This window comes from Schistocerca gregaria, chromosome 3, assembly GCF_023897955.1.
Source record: "Schistocerca gregaria isolate iqSchGreg1 chromosome 3, iqSchGreg1.2, whole genome shotgun sequence".
Classification (NCBI taxonomy): Eukaryota; Metazoa; Arthropoda; class Insecta; order Orthoptera; family Acrididae; genus Schistocerca; species Schistocerca gregaria.
Window position 1 is genome coordinate 305415686 of NC_064922.1, and position 19056 is coordinate 305434741.

Sequence of the window (19056 nt, forward strand, 5' to 3'; positions counted from 1 at the left end):
ACACAGCTAAGTAAACAAGTACCCAACTCATATTTTCTACGATCATAAGTTTCTATTGTTTAATTCATAAAGTTTTATTAGAAAATGAAAACAATACGTTCTTAATTACATCACCCCTTTCCTATCTACACAATCGCAGATACAGAATAACGTTTACAATTTTGAGTCTTCCCATTTACAATCGTTAACACGCTACATTTCACTCCAGTCAACGTGTTTGACAAATGATGTAGGGAAAGTGAAACGAGCTGTCGCGCAAGAACCAATAGCGAATGTCTATATACATTCAGTATGTTATCTAGAACGTATGAAATTACGATGATAATTCAGGAGTGATAGAAATGATTAACAACTTTGTACACAGAAAATACTCTGGTTCCAGAATTGTGGAACGCAACAGGGCTTTTCACCAAGCACTCATTCCCTACAACAACGATTCTTTCACTAATGAAGTAATGACATAAATCCCCCTCCACGAGCTGCAACCTCTGTTGCTAGAAACGCTCGGGAGCAGCGCTGTCTGTTCGCGCATGCGCTCTGCGCTACTGTGTGGCGCTCGAGTCAAGTAGGTATCAGCAAGTGACACCGAACGCAGGTGCCTAGTGCATTCATAGCGTTCTACATGACAGGAGCGGTAGAAACGTCAACATGTTTGTCGATTTGGCTGCCCGCGAGAGGGGCGCTCTACTCGCCGAATCCCAACCCTGCTTAATACCAGGGTGAGTATAAGTGAAGCACTTTTTGGCTTTTTCTCTTGGTGTGTGGTACGTCCATCAGTACAGAGAAATTACTCTTATATTTGTAACATTGTGTCGGCAATTATTTTTGCTTCTGCTGGTAAAGGAAAAAAAATCTTATTGGTTCGCGTAGTTAGGTCAGGAGTGTAATAATGATGCTTATTTTATCTGCCAGTATATATTGTATTGACAGCGCCATTAACTTTATTATCGTGGAATCATCACTCAGCTCAACGAATGATTTGAGATATAATGGAAAATTTGTGGCGAGAAGTAATATACAGAGTTGAGAAAATTGCCTCAACCAAAAACATTTGCACGCATCTATGAAACGTGTGATTCATTTTCTCGCCACCATAAATCAGTGTTGCGGTGATTCAGTACATAACTTTAACAACTGTCACCACGCTTACATTGTTTACAATTGCATGCACAAGACGTGTACTTCTAGCCACAATAGCAACGGTTGCCTAGCGCATGCACGGATAAGCAGCCGAAGAGCATTGTTGCCAGGATGACTCAACTTGATTATTGAAATTCGAAACAGTGGTTCATTAACACCCAAAGTCCTTAACTAAGCACACCTCGTGCTTCAGATTACTGAAGCGTTCTTTGTACTTCTAACACTTATTGCAACGGCAACTGTCTGCCCGATAATGACACAACCATTAGTGCGCTAAGATTGTTACGCCTTACGCGTTTTGTCGACCTGCGCGTTTTGTGTGTGTGTGTGTGTGTGTGTGTGTGTGTGTGTGTGTGAATTTATCAGTGGAGGATGACCATTTGAAAGTTTGTCCACCTGACGGAAATATCGTGCCGGGGGATGATATTTGAGAAAAGTACATTACCTACGTGCTGTGCTGCGTGCATTCACGGCCTGTCTGTGCTTGTATAGAACTCTCCGGCGTTCTGCCGCATCTTCTCTATGATATTGCTCTTAAGAGCCTGTCTATAACGTGTTGTTACGATCCACTGATACGCGTGAAATAATCTGCTTACGTAGTGATTTAACATTCACCTTTTATTAAATTGTGTGTTGATTTTTCTAATGTTAATGAAGATAGTAATAATTGTAAACATCACCTGATGCTTTTAGAGAAATAATCAGCTTCATTTTATTACATATTACAAAAAAATCTGAGGATCATCTGAAGATTCTAAAACGGCAAAGGATCACTGTAGTCTAAAGTTTGAATATATTATCAGTAAAAGATAAATATTTCCATGAAACGTCGTTTGGACGTTTATAGAACTTGAGATTCTTTCGGACTAATGTACACTTTTTGCATGACAGGTAACGAAATACATTAAGTTTGTAGCGAGGGTTTCTTTCGTCTAATTCTTCAAGTAAACACTCGAAGTCCGTGCGACGCAAAGTGCCAAGATGACAGCAGTTCTGCTGTACAATGTCATGCTACCGAGCGCACAAGCTTAAAGGTCGATATCAGGGTTGCGTTAACGTTAGGTTTGAACGTAATTATTGCAGAGCATTTAAAATAAGTTTCCATAAACTTTCTTAGCGTTTACTCTAGCTTTAGCTCAAATAAAACCATAAGAATACCGGTAACAATAATTCAGTCAAAAATATTGCAGAGTGACCAACATAATAGCTTTACAGCTTCTGACTGATATCAGTTAATCTGATATCGTTGATTTACTGTACATTCATTCTCTGAAAGAGTATGAAAAGAGAATGGTGAAACGATTTAGTCATAAAAATACCTGGAGAACATGATCTAAGGGACCAAAAGTATTCTTAGAAACTATTTTGAAAGTTTCTACTTCAAATATCTCTTCACTAGCGTAAACTATTACATAACTGGTGCGTTTGATGACTGCTGGTTGCAAAAAGAACCTAATTTAAGTTTTAATTCAGTCATGACCAGGTTTTGAGCAGAAAGCAACCTACAAAAAAAGACAGCAGAGAAAAGCTTTTCAGGAAAGTATACAAAATTCACGTCATTTACTTCTGAAACATCCATGATGTTTCGCTGTAGATTCTTTTTCTTGCAACCGCTATCCCCTCCGTATTTTTTTTTAACATTCTCTTTACTTCTGACTACCTCCATACATTTATTAACGCATTTAAATGCAGATTTTGGAGAGTTGCAATTCATCAAAACACCACCTCCAGTCTCATTCCCTCCAGAATTAAAGTGTAAGCCATACAGACTTAATCACTGAAAGTAGAAATTTCATCCAGCATAGTTATATTTAGGCTATTAAAAGAAAATGCCGAATATTTTGAAGTGATAGTCAAAATTCAGTACGTAATAACTCAAACTGTAAAAGGTATTTACTTCTAACGAATTTTCCTGCCAAATATTAAATTTGGTTTATGCAAAAAAAAATTAGATTTTTACCGTAACACCCATAACGCCCCCGTCAGCTTGCAAAGCGTTAACACTCAATAGAGAACCTCTTTCGGCTTCTGTTATATTTCATTTTTTTTTTTCGGAAATGTGAATTTGTAAATTGCACTTGAATTATAAAATAGCTCATGAGGCATACTATAAAAAGCTGTTTTGTTTGGGTACTCAGCCCCCGAGACAATACACACAGTTGATAGCTGCAGTGTGTCCCTCAAGGAGCCAGGAGTACTTACTCAAGAGGCAGCTACCAGCATAGCTGACTTCACAATGCCTAAGTTTCTTAACATAAAATAGATGGCGCTCCGTCCAACCAGGAGAAACTTACGTAATGATTTACGGTATGAATGTTGATACTTATGTCTGAATACTGCAAGGTTGTTAGTCAAACACTCGTGAAACACACATAAAAATTAGAATCCTAGGGGACATCGACACAGCTCTCCCTAGCTAATAAACAGGTTTATAATCAAACGAGACGAGTAAGTGCAATGCTCATTACCCTCATTGCTGTTTCAATGTGGCCACTGCACAACGAACGCCGTCACAGTGAGAACAAGCTTAGATGTGCACTGGGTTATATTTATTATTAGTGCATCGCCAGAGATTGATATTTACTCTAATGACTGACATAAATCACAGTAAAATTACGGGAGGAGAAAGGTTCCCGGAAACTCGAATCAAATTAGAAAATTACGCTAACACTGAGAAGATACCAAAAAGCGTGGAAGGCTGTACGCAGAAAGCGCAACAAGATCTGTTCATCTGCTCATCTGGGCAACTCGCGAAATCAAAGTTAATGATACGAGACTCCACAAATTAAGCAGCACAAGTTGAGGGCCAACGTAACAAAGTGACGAGCTGCTGTGAAGATGCTTCGCACTACTGCTGCTGCGACACTTTTCCCTCACAATAGCCCGTGTGTGTTGATCAGCACCAGATGGCAGCCCGCAGAGGAAATGCCCAGCACGGTGGACTCGAGCAGAATACCCAAGAACCTTAGTTCGCGGCCCTCAACTGCCGAAGTTTCCGAAAAATACTATATCGAGCGACGACCAATTGCATTTTGTACCTAATTTTGTATGTAACATACTAATGAATATCCCACTCTTGGTATACAAAGCTCACATTAACAAACATGGGGTTGGTACAGGGTCGTTGAGGCGACTGGTCGGTTTTTCACTTTGCTTCATTGCACCAAGCACGGAGGCAGATCGGATGAACAAAATTTCGGAGTGAACCCCACCGTTTTTGTAACGCTAGCTGGGCAGCATGATGTTGGTGCAGAAAAACCAAAAGCATCGAACTCGGTTAATCTCTGGACACGGTAGTAGTAGCCAGGTGAGGTGCCAGCTCTACTCACCAAAACCCAAAGCAGGTTACAGCCTCCCCTACGTGAAAACCTGTTCGTCTCCATAGAAATGTTCGCCTCTCGTAATGATTCACTGATTGCGTTCTATTGACAAGACCCTGAGACTACACTGGGAGTGCGTCATCCCAGCGTGAAAAAACCCAAAGCTTTCCTCCCAAGGCCACATGTCCAGTACTAATGGTTCAAATGGCCCTGAGCACTATGGACTTAACATCTGAGGTCATCAGTCCCCTAGAACTTAGGGCTACTTAAGCCTAATTAACCTAAGGACATCACACACATCCATGCCCGAGGCAGGCTTCGAACCTGCGACCGTAGCGGTCGCGCGGTTCCGGACTGAAGCGCCTAGAACCGCTCGGCCATTCCGGCGGCACGTCCAGTAGCCTCAGTAAAAATAACCACCAAATAGTTTCATAAAATGAAACAATATCGTGTAGCAATACGCCAGCAATGTCGCACAGGAAAACATTGCTGCAGAGGACTCAAAGAATACTTGTACCAAATCGATGAGACTGTCAAAATACTAGTCATATCTAGAAGAATCTGTGAGGTCGCATAAAACCAGACACTGGGAGCTGGCTAAAGCCAGAAATTAAGTCACGGGATCTTCAGAACAAATCTAAATATTAAAAGGTCCCTGGAACAACACGTGTTGTATTTGTAGCAATAAAGAATAATTTTAAACCAGCTGAGGTAAATATCCAGTCTCATGCAAAATTGTATGGACATTAATGGGTTGAAAGTTGTAGTTAGATCTTCCTATTGGCCCCTAAGCTATAGCATGTAGAACTCACTGATGAGAGAAAATCTCTTCCCTAGTCCGTATATTTCCAGGTCATGCTTAGAGATTTAATCATCCCTTAATTGTTTTGCTTTATAAAGGGCAAACAAGACATAACTTCCTGCGAGACAATTGTAAACGCTTTCTCCAAAAGCTTCTTTGACTGGATAGTTTCGCAATGGTGACCATGGTGAAAATACACTAGACTTGTCTATAAACAGACCTGAGAGCGGAGGACAGAGAATGGAATCAGTAATGACAGGTCCATTTGCACTGATAACTAGTACCAAGATAAAGAATTACCTTGCTGGAAGAGTAAACAGAGAAGTCTAAATGTTCAGTAAGACTCACGTTTCTGACTTAACATAGAACACTGAGAAGGGGGGGGGGGTTGAGATGGGAGAGGGAGGGAGGGAGGGAATGAATGTTACATTGCTACTAAACCATCGTAAAATTTACTACTTCACATTATGTTCAAAGGAAGTCTTATTTGTAGGTATGCATTAATTAATTAAAACTAATAGATATTCATTGGTATGTTACATACAAAATTAGGTACAAAATGCCTTGTTTTGTACCCTATTACAATCGCAAATTTTAAGAGGGTTTAGTAATCTACAGCTGCAAACATTTATTTCAGGCAGTTAACATAGAGGAACTGCAACAAGAATTTGAACGAATAGCCGACCAAGGTCCAGAAAACTAGTTTCTAGCAGAAAAACAATTACAGATGGCATACAATTTCAGGTAGCTTCTGAAGAAAAAGCGCCTACTGCAGAGTAGACAAAAAATCACGGAAAGGCAGATACTGATTGAACGCTCTATTCTGCGTGAATGGTAATGCACGAAGCCTTGAATAACTACTGCTATAAAATTTTATCAGAGGAAGAGTCACAAAAGCCAAAGAAACTTCTCATATATTGAGATTGTCAGTGGCACAAAAATTAATGTTCACACAATTATGGGCGAAAATGCCAGCGCAGTGAGCATAACAGTATCTGGAAAGTGGAATTCAGCCTTGAAATGTTGTTTCACAGTGGAAAATGACATCACAATTCAGTAGATGTAGCTTGCTAAGATGACTGACACAATCAGTAACAACTGAGGATGCTGGACATATACAACGGACGTCACAATGGTGACGTTTGTTTGATTCACGGTAGAGCTGAAAAAACGCGAACTGACGCCTCTTTGAAGATAGACGTCAACTATCTCACGGAAGCATAGTTACAAATTTTCAAGGACCAGTGTTTAATGACGACTCTAGGGACGTGCTGCAACCCCCTAGGCATCGTAGCCACAGGGACCGCGGAGACAGAGGCATTTAAGCAGTCATTGTTTCCTCGATCTACACCCGAATAAAGCGGGAATAAGCCCTAATATGTGATGCATTGCACTTCACAATGGTTTGCTGAGTATGAATGTGCAGGGCGATGTTTTCCACCGTGTACAAACTCTGGGGGTGATCGATGAGAGTATATGGAATAATAAACGTCTAACTCATGTCAGTGAATGTATGGTTTCCATGTTAGAGACCATTTGTTCAGTCATACTTTGTTAGAGAGGCTACGGTCTGATACGCGATGTACCATGCAGCCAGTTACCGTATGTGTGGTTTCAACCTAGAGGGTGGTACTGTTCCTCAAACGTCATGCCCTAGCCACCTGCCCTGCTATAGTAATTGGTAATGTTGTGTCCGACTCACTTCTCTTGCTGAATCACCTTGTAGTGCACGTAACAGAGCGTTGTATTCGAATCGAAAGCTTGCCGACATCGTCTCTACTTATGGAAAGAAAAATGGCGACGGGCGGCGGAAGCAAGGTTCCATCTGGAGAGCTACCCACGGCGACAACCACTATAGCATTCAACGTTTGCAACAGTGTTTCGCCGTTTGTCTGAGACAGGGTCTTTTCAGGAAACAGGGATTATGGACTTACCCGAAAAGTTATAACATCTGACTTGGAGGGAAAAGTGATCAACACTGTGGAAGGCGACCGCCATGTCAATACCAGGCAATTGGTCTGCCAGTGCAGTGTAAGCCAGACGTCCTTGAGGAACATTCTGCATGACAGTTGTTACTTACTTTATCACTTACAGCTTGTGCAGTGCTTACTAGCGACAGACTGACATTTCACATCGGGAGCAGTTTTGTCACTTTCTTTTTCCCACCAGGCAACCGCGGTTCTGGGATTTGCCATTCATCCTAATCACAGGTAAGACCACCTTTACGCGGAGTAGTATCTTCAACTTTCATAAGTCATCCGTTAGGATAGTACACAACCCCACGGTATGGTGACAGCGAATCATCAGCATCGGTGCAGCTGAAATGTGTGGCTCGGAATAAGTGGCGACCGGTTTTTAGAACCAGTCTTTCACGTCGCCTAACAGGACGGAACTATCGGCGTTTCTTGTGGGTGACTGATTCCCCAGGGCGGAAGACGTGCCATTGATGATTAGAAGGGTTATGTGGCTGCTACATGGTGCTCCAGCCCACTTCGCCGTGAACGTCGGGACTCATCTCAAACGTATCTTTCCTGGATGGGACGAGGGGGGCCAGTTGAAAGGCCTGCTCGTTGACCGGATCTCAACCCGTGCGTTTTTTGGTTATGGGACCATCTCACGAGTATCGTGTATGCAGAGCCATTCCAGATGTGGAGACACTGGAGCAGCGTATTCATGCTGCCTTTGGCACTGTTCGGATGCAGCCTGGCGGATGTGAACGTGTGATGCAGAACATGCTACGGCGCGTTCACACATGTGCTGAGCCACAAGGAAACTACATTCCTGGAAATGGAAAAAAGAACACATTGACACCGGTGTGTCAGACCCACCATACTTGCTCCGGACACTGCGAGAGGGCTGTACAAGCAATGATCACAAGCACGGCACAGCGGACACACCAGGAACCGCGGTGTTGGCCGTCGAATGGCGCTAGCTGCGCAGCATTTGTGCACCGCCGCCGTCAGTGTCAGCCAGTTTGCCGTGGCATACGGAGCTCCATAGCAGTCTTTAACGCTGGTAGCATGCCGTGACAGCGTGGACGTGAACCGTATGTGCAGTTGACGGACTTTGAGCGAGGGCGTATAGTGGGCATGCGGGAGGCCGGGTGGACGTACCGCCGAATTGCACAACACGTGGGGCGTGAGGTCTCCACAGTAAATCGATGTTGTCGCCAGTGGTCGGCGGAAGGTGCACGTGCCCGTCGACCTGGGACCGGACCGCAGCGACGCACGGATGCACGCCAAGACCGCAGGATCCTACGCAGTGCCGTAGGGGACCGCACCGCCACTTCCCAGCAAATTTGGGACACTGTTGCTCCTGGGGTATCGGCGAGGACCATTCGCAACCGTCTCCATGAAGCTGGGCTACGGTCCCGCACACCGTTAGGCCGTCTTCCGCTTACGCCCCAACATCGTGCAGCCCGCCTCCAGTGGTGTCGCGACAGGCGTGAATGGAGGGACGAATGGAGACGTGTCGTCTTCAGCGATGAGAGTCGCTTCTGCCTTGGTGCCAATGACGGTCGTATGCGTGTTTGGCGCAGTGCAGGTGAGCGCCACAATCAGGACTGCATACGACCGAGGCACACAGGGCCAACACCCGGCATCATGGTGTGGTGAGCGATCTCCTACACTGGCCGTACATCTCTTTTGATCGTCGAGGGGACAATGAATAGTGCACGGTACATCCAAACCGTCATCGAACCCATCGTTCTACCATTCCTAGACCGGCAAGGGAACTTGCTGTTCCAACAGGACAATGCACGTCCGCATGTATCCCGTGCCACCCAACGTGCTCTAGAAGGTGTAAGTCAACTACCCTGGCCAGCAAGATCTCCGGATCTGTCCCCCATTGAGCATGTATGGGACTGGATGAAGCGTCGTCTCACGCGGTCTGCACGTCCAGCACGAACGCTGGTCCAACTGAGGCGCCAGGTGGAAATGGCATGGCAAGCCGTTCCACAGGACTACATCCAGCATCTCTACGATCGTCTCCATGGGAGAATAGCAGCCTGCATTGCTGCGAAAGGTGGATATACACTGTACTAGTGCTGACATTGTGCATGCTCTGTTGCCTGTGTCAATGTGCCTGTGGTTCTGTCAGTGTGATCATGTGATGTATCTGACCCCAGGAATGTGTCAATAAAGTTTCCCCTCCCTGGGACAATGAATTCACGGTGTTCTTATTTCAATTTCCAGGAGTGTATTTTCAGCACATACTGTAACTGTCGCTGCATGCTGCATCGCGTATTAGACCGCAATCTCTGCAACAATGTATGACTGAGTAAATGTTCTGTATCGTGGAAACCACGTATTTCCGCACATAAGTTAGACCTTTTTTTTTGTTCGGTATTCTTTCATCGATCAATCCCTAGAAATTGTACACGGTGGAAAAAAACCCTGTAGGTGCAGGATCGATCGCAGTGGGCTACATCAAATCAATTGTACGACTGAACACAGCGAGAACCAGTGCCAGTGTGTGCAACTTAATTTGAAATTACAATAGGGACGACCTACGGTGAAACGGTGGAGTCCAGTGCTATATATATATATATATATATATATATATATATATATATATATATATATATATACAGAAAATAATTTTACGACACAGTTAGTTTTACAGCATGATTATATGTGGCAGCGTGCTGTTTCCGGCGTAACCCAGAGGGCTATAAACACCTGCTTTTGTCCTTACCGTTCCGGGCCTCTTTCTCCTGTAGGCAAAGATTGGTTGGATTTACAAATGTTACCGTAGTTACGGTTCAATTGTAAATTATACGCATTTGTCACCCATCTGGCGAGTTACAGGTTACTAGAAAGTTAACGTGAAGACAGTACCACAGGACGCATAAGTACTTTTTGCACACAGTTTTTAACTAAGGAGGACTAAATAGGTATCGAACAAAGTTCGTTTGCCATAGTAGTCTACGATTTGTGCCGACCATATACATAGACTAGTATGCTGCACAAGGCACGTTATGTGGCGGAGGGTACTTCTGGCATCCCTCTTTTCTGTTGCATTCGAGAATCGTGGGTGGGAAGAATAATTGTAGGTAAACCTCCAGATACCTCTGGTTTCCTCGTCATGTTCTTTCCGTGAGACTTAACTGGGAGGGTGTAATATGTTGCTGAACTTCTCATATCGTAGAGATTTTACCCGAGGGCCCTTACACCCAACTACATAAAAATTTTGTATAACTAGCATAACATTACAGTTATGGGATAGAACATTTATCATGAGGGTAACAGCCCCTCCCCCCAACATGACAAGACTGAGATTAATATATAAACATGGGTTCAAGCTTTTGTTACAATGACTATACAGGTCATAATTAAATTGTAAATAATGGTTGGTTTAGAAGAGTACTTATATGTAAGTATTGAATAAAATGCTTAATTATTGAAAAAAACACAAAACGTTACACACATTTTACAGAAAACACAGTTTAGTTATTACGTTACAAAACGTTAGTGACTATAATTTCTGATCTGTGACATACATGAATGAGTGCAGTGTTCACGGTGTTGTACGTTATCTTTAGTTTGTGTTACTGACAAAGTAACAGCACCAACTTTGGAAGTCTGTTCATTCGTGCATAATTGTCAAGTTAGTGTGTTAACTGAGTAAGGAAGTTTGGTGTGAATGCCTTCAAATATGGAGCGAATCGCTTCTGAAACAGTTTAATTTTTGAGTCATTCTGGATTGTCGAGTTTCTAATAAACTATGGAGCATTTAATATTATTCACAATGTATTATTTTGGACACCCTGAAGCTTTTTTATATACGTAGATACCACATGGGGCACGTGTCCAACATTACTGGTTGTATAATCAACCTGTCAGGTGACCTTTTTTTTCCTATTTATAAATGAGCTTTGTTTATTAGTGCATATAAGGCAGCTAACACACCGCTTGCCTCGTTCGCTACACCTTTCTTGAAGGTAAGGCATTTGTCCAGTTGCTCGACTCTTCCTGATATGTAAGTTCCAGAAATTTCAACAGTAAATCTCGTTTCGATACACAAAGCATCTCCTGTAACGCCTCACATTAGAGTTCAGTCTAACTTAATCAACCCAAGTCTCGTATAGCTCCCAGGCTGTTTAACTTACTCAGGAATCTGTCTTGCAAGTGTTTTGTAACCCATTTCTTCCGTGGATGAATAACATTCCCTTAAGATTCTTAGAATAAACGTTAGCATGGCATGTTCTTTCCTTATAATGAATTTTATGTGTACATTAGCTTCAGGTTGCTTCCAGCGATTACTCCTAGGAATTTTACTGCCGTTATTAATGTCAGAAATGACGTAGCATTTCTAACAAAACAAATACTATGGGGGCGCACTCTGTGTTGATGTATATCCCAATACATCGCTTCGTTCTTATGGCATCGGGACAGCTACAAGGGGACACCCCGGTGTGAATGTGTTAGCTTTTCGCACTTGCATCATAAGGCGCGCGCGCGTACGTCCACACTGCAGCGCTCGTGTCTCGCGTGCACTCTCGGTTATGATTGGGTCTTAAACTCGTATTAAGTAAGCTGCGGACTTTGCGCACCAAGACTCTAAATGTTCCTGTAATACGAGCGCCAAGTTTACACACCGAAACGACCCTACACTAAAAGAAGCGTAAATATCGTCCTTCCATGAACGTTTGCAATTTCCGTCCAAGCTCAACACAACAGACGTCATACTATCAGAAACGCCACATTTCGTCAAGAGACACTAACGTGAAAAGTTTTAAAGTATTATCTGTTGAATTGTACAATCTTCGAAGTTGTTTGGTAGCGTTATTTTCCTGTCGTCACGAAAATATCCACAACAAATTAGTGAACTTTAACTATTGAGTAATTTGTCTCCCCCTTTTGACGTCGATAGAACTATACTGTCAACCGACGGCGGACATACGATCAGTTTAGATCCCTTCTCAGGTATGTAATAAACTATCAACGTTTTCGAGTGATAGAACTCACTGCCTTTGTCGACTGAACAGCTGCCTACGACACCATCAAGCACAGGTAGTTACGTAACAGAGGCCTATGTGAAAGTGACCAAAATTGCGAAAAAATTTTTTGACTCTTGGTTTACTACATTGTATTGAAATTTCAGTCCTGAACATCACGTCCCAATTCACATTCCGAAGTGTGATAAAAATAATTGCAAAAGCTTTCACGGAACCACGCGCCTTTCTTGCTCTGCATTTCTTCATGTTACGTGTTCCTGTAGCGTTTCCTTACAATTTTATAGAATAAAAATACGGATAATTGTTGTTGTTACCTTCACTCCAAAGACTGGTTTGACGCAGTTCACCATGTTACTATATCCTGCAGCAGCTGCTTCACCTCCGAGTAACTACTGCAGCCTACCTCCCTATGAATCTGCTTAGTGTATTCATCTCTTGGTCTCCCTCTACGATTTTTACTCTCCACGCTTCCCTCCAGTACTAAATTGGTGATTCCTTGATGACTCAGAATGTGTCCTACCAATCGATCCCTTTTAGTCAGGCTGTACCACAAATTTCTCTTCTCCCCAATTCTGTTCAGTACCTCTTGATCAGTAACGCGATCTATCCAGCTAATCTTCAGCATTCTTCTGTAGCACAACATTGAAAAAAAATTCTATTCTCTTGTCTAAACTGTTAAGTGTCCATGTTTCACTTCCTTATATGGCTACACTCCATACAAATAATTTCACAAAGGACTTCTTGACAGATCTACACCCGATATTAACAAATTTCCCTTCAGAAATGCTTTTCTTCCTATTGCCAGGCTACATTTTATCCTCCCTACTTTGAACACCTCCCAAATAGTAAAACTCATTTACTACGTTAAGAGTAAGTATAATTCCCCCATCCTCGCCTGATTTAACTAGACTATTTTCCATTATCCTCGATGTCATAAGGACAGCTTGAAAACTAGCTCAATAATTGTAAATGAAGAAGTCTCTTCAAGCAAGAAAACAAGTTCTACGAAGAGATCTGCTGCAGCTCAGTTATTTCTACTCAGTTTGAAAATCAGGTTAACCCAAGGTGTCAAAGAAAAAAACTGCTTGATTATAAAGGGGGTATGCATATAGTGTGCACTCGTTCGCCAAGATAAGGAAAAGATCAGTTTCAAACCTTTGAGTCAGGTTATCCACAACTAACATTATGGCATTTTTATGAACCTTTCCTCACAAACTACTGGCGTTAGAATTCTTAAATTTGGCATACATTTAGTTATTACCAGAGTAAAACCTTATGTGGAAGGAATTATAATTTAATGCAATATTAAGGCATTTGTGTAAGAGAAAGCACTAAAATTTGGTGCATTTTTCAGATATCTGGAGAGCTGTAAAAATGCAGCAAATTAAGGTATCAAAATTCTGTTGTACAGGTATCTGTAATAATGGTCTACCAAACTTTGTACAAAAGGCATTAATTTCGTTCTGGCACATTTTTCAAGAAAGGATCATTTGTACTCACCTTTTTTTGGAAAAAAGGTTTTAATAATTAAAACAGTATGACGTCAATAAATATGAAACTTACATGTATCCACATAACATTTCTTAAAAACTGTGCCAAATTGACATTGTTTTGAAAACTTCAGAATTGAAAAGGTTTCCTTCAAAGTATATTGCAATTTCTCGTGCCCCCGTTAAGAAGATACGCCACACGCTAGTGATTACCAAGTAACGTATCTCATAAGCATTCTCATGCAGAACATATGTCAAATCTTCTTCCAGGGCAACAAGAGCAGTTGGCGCATACAAAAGAACTGTCCACCTTGAGGTTCGTTCCTGTTCATTATAGCCGTAATATTTTCAACAACGATCAGTTCATTACTGAACACTCCAGGCATTTCATCTATGCCGATGATACAGCAGTGGCTGCTGAATGGAAGAAGTATGAAGAGGTGGATACGCTTGGACTTTACTAGGTCAATCACTTGAGGCTAAATTCCTACAAGACTGAGATGTGCCCATTTCGCTTACGGAATAGGAAAGCTCGGAACGAATTGGACGTCACATAGCAAGCCAAACGTCTTCAGTGTTTTCAAACACCTGTATATCTGGATATTACTCTACAAAACACACTATCCTTCTAGGAATATGGCCATAAGACGAGCTGAACGTCAGTGCAAAGGAACAATTTTTTGACGAAGCTCACAGCCACCACTTTTCACATGCTGAGAACTTCTGCTCTTGGTGCTCGCTATTTATTACGAACTGCGTGAATCCATATCGAGATGAATCAAAGAAAGTGGGGTGTGTGTCTGCTGCAGGGCACGCCTCACGTGCATCTGCCCACAGCAAGCAGGTGACACTGGAGCCGGCGAGAGTGTCCAAATCCTGCCGGGGTGTACACAGCCAACCCCAGCCACAAACTCTACCCGGTTGTTCGAATAGCTCCCCCACTGTCAGCAGGGCCGTTGCTGCCGATGCGGAGCGGGCAAAGCACATTGATGATCTGTGTCATCCTGTGATTCATAATCAAAACGTCTTCAGTCCCGGGTTCGATCCCCGCCACTGCCTACATTTCGACAAATAATAAGTCAGCCTCACTCTGCCAGAGGCCTTGTCAAAGAGGGCGGAGGAGCGGATAGAGGTTCAGGGCACTCTCTTGTCCTAGGGGGTGGGGAATTGCCCCTAAAAGCGGAAGAATCAGCAATGATCAATGACATGTGAATGCAGAAGGCAATGGAAACCACTGCATTAAAGACACGCAACGTGTATCCACAGGACATGTGGCCTGTAGTTGAAGTGTCACGATGATCTCTCCATTGGCAAAAGATTCCGGAATAGTCCCCCATTCGGATCTCCGGGAGGCGACTGCCAAGGGGGAGGTTGCCATGAGAAAAAGACTGAATAATCAACGAAAGGATAATGTTCTACGAGTCGGGGCGTGGAATGTCAGAAGCTTGAACGTGGTAGGGAAACTAGAAAATCTGAAAAGGGAAATGCAAAGGCTCAATCTAGATATAGTAGGGGTCAGTGAAGTGAAGTAGAAGGAAGACAAGGATTTCTGGTCAGATGAGTATCGGGTAATATCAACAGCAGCAGAAAATTGTATAACAGGTGTAGGATTCGTTATGAATAGGAAGGTAGGGCAGAGGGTGTGTTACTGTGAACAGTTCCGTGACCGGGTTGTTCTAATCAGAATCGACAGCAGACCAACACCGACAACAATAGTTCAGGTATACATGCCGACGTCGCAAGCTGAAGATGAACAGATAGAGAAAGTGTATGAGGTTATTGAAAGGGTAATGCAGTATGTAAAGGGGGACGAAAATCTAATAGTCATGGGCGACTGGAATGCAGTTGTAGGGGAAGGAGTAGAAGGAAAGGTTACAAGAGAATATGGGCTTGGGACAAGGAATGAAAGAGGTGAAAGACTAATTGAGTTCTGTAAAAAGTTTCAACTAGTAATGGCGAATACCCTGTTCAAGAATCACAAGAGGAGGTATACTTGGAAAAGGCCGGGAGATACGGGAAGATTTCAATTAGATTACATTATGGTCAGACAGAGATTCCGAAATCAGATACTGGATTGTAAGACGTACCCAGGAGCAGATAGAGACTCAGATCACAATATAGTAGTGATGAAGAGTAGGCTGAAGTTCCAGACATTAGTCAGGAAGAATCAATACGCAAAGAAGTGGGATACGGAAGTTCTAAGGAATGACGAGATACGTTTGAAGTTCTCTAACGCTATAGATACAGTAGTAAGGAATAGCGCAGTAGGCAGCACAGTTGAAGAGGAATGGACATCTCTAAAAAGGGCCATCACAGAAGTTGGGAAGGAAAACATAAGTACAAAGAAGGTAGCTGCGACGAAACCATGGGTAACAGAAGAAATACTTCAGTTGATTGATGAAAGGAGGAAGTACAAAATTGTTCCGGGAAAATCAGGAACACAGAAATACAAGTCGCTGAGGAATGAAATAAATAGGAAGTGCAGGGAAGCTAAGACGAAATGGCTGCAGGAAAAATGTGAAGACATCGAAAAAGATATGATTGTCGGAAGGACAGACTCAGCATACAGGAAAGTCAAAACAATCTTTGGTGACATTAAAAGCAACGGTGGTAACATTAAGAGTGCAACGGGAATTCCACTGTTAAATGCAGAGGACAGAGCAGATAGGTGGAAAGAATACATTGAAAGCCTCGGAGGGTGAAGATTTGTCTGATGTGATAGAAGAAGAAAGAAGAGATAGGGGATCCAGTATTAGAATCGGAATTTAAAAGAGCTTTGGAGGACTTACGGTCAAATAAGGCAGAAGGGATAGATAACATTCCATCAAAATTTTTAAAATCATTAGGGGAAGTGGCAACAAAACGACTATTCACGTTGGTGTGTAGAATATGAGTCTGGCGACATACAATCTGACTTTCGGAAAAGCATCATCCACACAATTCCGAAGACGGCAAGAGCTGACAAGTGCGAGACTTATCGCACAATCAGCTCAACAGCTCATGCATCGAAGCTGCTTACAAAAATAATATACAGAAGAATGGAAAAGAAAATTGAGAATGTGCTAGGTCACGATCAGTTTGGCTTTAGGAAAAGTAAAGGGACGAGAGAGGCAATTCTAACGTTATGGCCAATAATGGAAGCAAGGCTAAAGAAAAATAAAGACACGTTCGTAGGGTTTGTCGACCTGGAAAAAGCGTTCGACAATATAAATTGTTGTAAGCTGTTAGAGATCCTGAAAAAAGTAGGGGTAAGCTATAGAGAGAGACTGGTCATATACAACATGTACAACAACCAAGAGGGAATAAGAGTGGACGATCAAGAACGAAGTGCTCTTATTAAGAAGGGTGTAAGACAAGGCTATAGCCTTTCGCCCCTACTCTACAAATGATGGAAAGCAATGATGGAAATAAAAGAAAGGTTCAGGAGTTGAATTAAAATACAAGGAGAAAGGATATCAATGATAAGATTCGCTGATGACATTGCTATCCTGAGTGAAAGTGAAGAAGAATTAAATGATCTGCTGAACTGAATGAACAGTCTAATGAGTACACAGTATGGTTTGAGAGTAAATCGGAAAAAGACGAAGGTAATGAGAAGTAGTAGAAATGAGAACAGCGAGAAACTTAACATCAGTATTGATGGTCACGAATTCAATGAAGTTAAGGAGTTCTGCTACATAGGCAGTAAAATAACCAATGACGGACGGAGCAAGGAGGACATCAAAAGCAGACTCCCCATGGCAAAAGGGCATTTCTGGCCAAGAGAAGTCTACTAACATCAAATACCGGCCTTAATTTGAGGAAGAAATTTCTGAGGATGTACGTCTGGAGTACAGCATTGTATGGTAGTGAAACATGGACTGTGGGGAAAACTGGAACAGAAGAGAGTCGAAGCATTTGAGATGTGGTGCTATAGACGAATGTTGAAAATTAGGTGGGTTGATAAGGTAAGGAATGAGGAGGTTCTACGCAGAATCGGAGAAGAAAGGAATATGTGGAAAACACTGATAAAGAGAAGGGACAGGATGATAGGACATCTGCTAAGACATGAGGGAATGACTTCCATGGTACTAGAGGGAGCTGTAGAGGGCAAAAACTGTAGAGGAAGACCACTGGAGTCCAACAACGCCATCAGATGGAAGAGAAAGCTGTCGTCGAATATTCCTGCAAAAGGAGACCACTCAGTGGTCTTAGGGTGGGTGGGCGCATCCCTCCCACAAACATGCAAAAAATATCCATCCTTCTGATGGTGAGGTGTCCTGCAAGAGCGGGACAATAGAAGATCATGACCATTTGCTCATACGGCCTCGACTGGAACAACACAGGGCAGAAAACAAAGTAATCTGAGTTGCTGCCTTCTGGAAATGCTGATTGGACACTGGAATTAATGAAATGAGTTATATTTGACAGAGAATTTCCGATAAACTGAATTAGCATTGTAAGTGCTCCAAGGTTGTGCAACAGAGAATTAATACAGATGAAATTTCGTACAAAACAGTCTAGAATTTAAGCTATATGGATATGGTGTTCATGAGAGATCGACGTAATGATGTACAATTGCCACCAGTGAATTATGTTTGTTTCTGTAGATGCAGTAGTTAAAGTGCAATGGTGTCGAGACTTTCGAGCTAATGTATATCCTGTTTTGTCTTTGAGGGTATTAACAGCGGAACTTGTAAGGAACCAGCCAGAAGCGTGGTGTATTGTCTGTTAGCATCGAAAGTTTTCCAGTCTGTTGGTCAGACGTGGGAACCTTAGATAGCTAAAGGGCTTTAATCATTGGCTCTAGAGCAGTGATGAGTTTCCGAGAGAGACTGGAAAATTTTAGAATGCCTTAGATCTAAAAACAAATAATTGTTTGTATAATTATGACAGCTATTTTCTGCTATTTTGAGTGTTTGTTGCTGTGTAGTCCGTTCTATTTGCTCTGGTAGTAAAGATTTTTTGTACACTGAAAAATGAATTTCACTAGAGAACATTTCCGGTATGATTTTTTAACGGATTTAAATATTCATTAACGCCTAAGTGGTTCATGGTGTGGGTTCCTGTAGTCATGTCCTAGTTCATGAACCACGGGCAACGTATGAGTGGCCAAGTAAGTGGTCCCGACAGTTACTTTGGAATCGGGATACCAGTTACTTTAGAATAAGGCTGGGCATCTCGGACATATTCTGAGTTGTGGCCACCTTTGTGCGCATACAGCAAAGACTACCAAATCCACCGGTTAGTCCCTCAGCCGTTAGCGGTAAAATCCAATGGGACTTAGGGCAAGTAAGGCTAGTAACCTGCTTCCCTGGTACTTTAAATATGATGCTGGCAAATCAGAGCAAAATGCCTCTGATAAAC

General features: G+C 42.4%; 1 protein-coding gene across 2 annotated transcripts in view; it reads left to right on the top strand.

Annotated features, from left to right (window-relative positions):
• Nucleotides 1-487: 487 nt before the first annotated feature.
• The window catches only part of LOC126353949 (protein FAM166B-like), a 286117-nt gene continuing 267548 nt past the window's right edge, over nt 488-19056 (top strand). Inside the window, exon 1 of one of the 2 annotated variants that reach the window (XM_050003243.1) lies at nt 488-719. In XM_050003243.1, the coding sequence (XP_049859200.1) occupies nt 649-719 (71 nt within the window). In that variant the 5' untranslated portion in view covers nt 488-648. The remainder of the gene's footprint in view (nt 720-19056) is intronic. The other variant, XM_050003244.1, reaches the window with a different exon arrangement.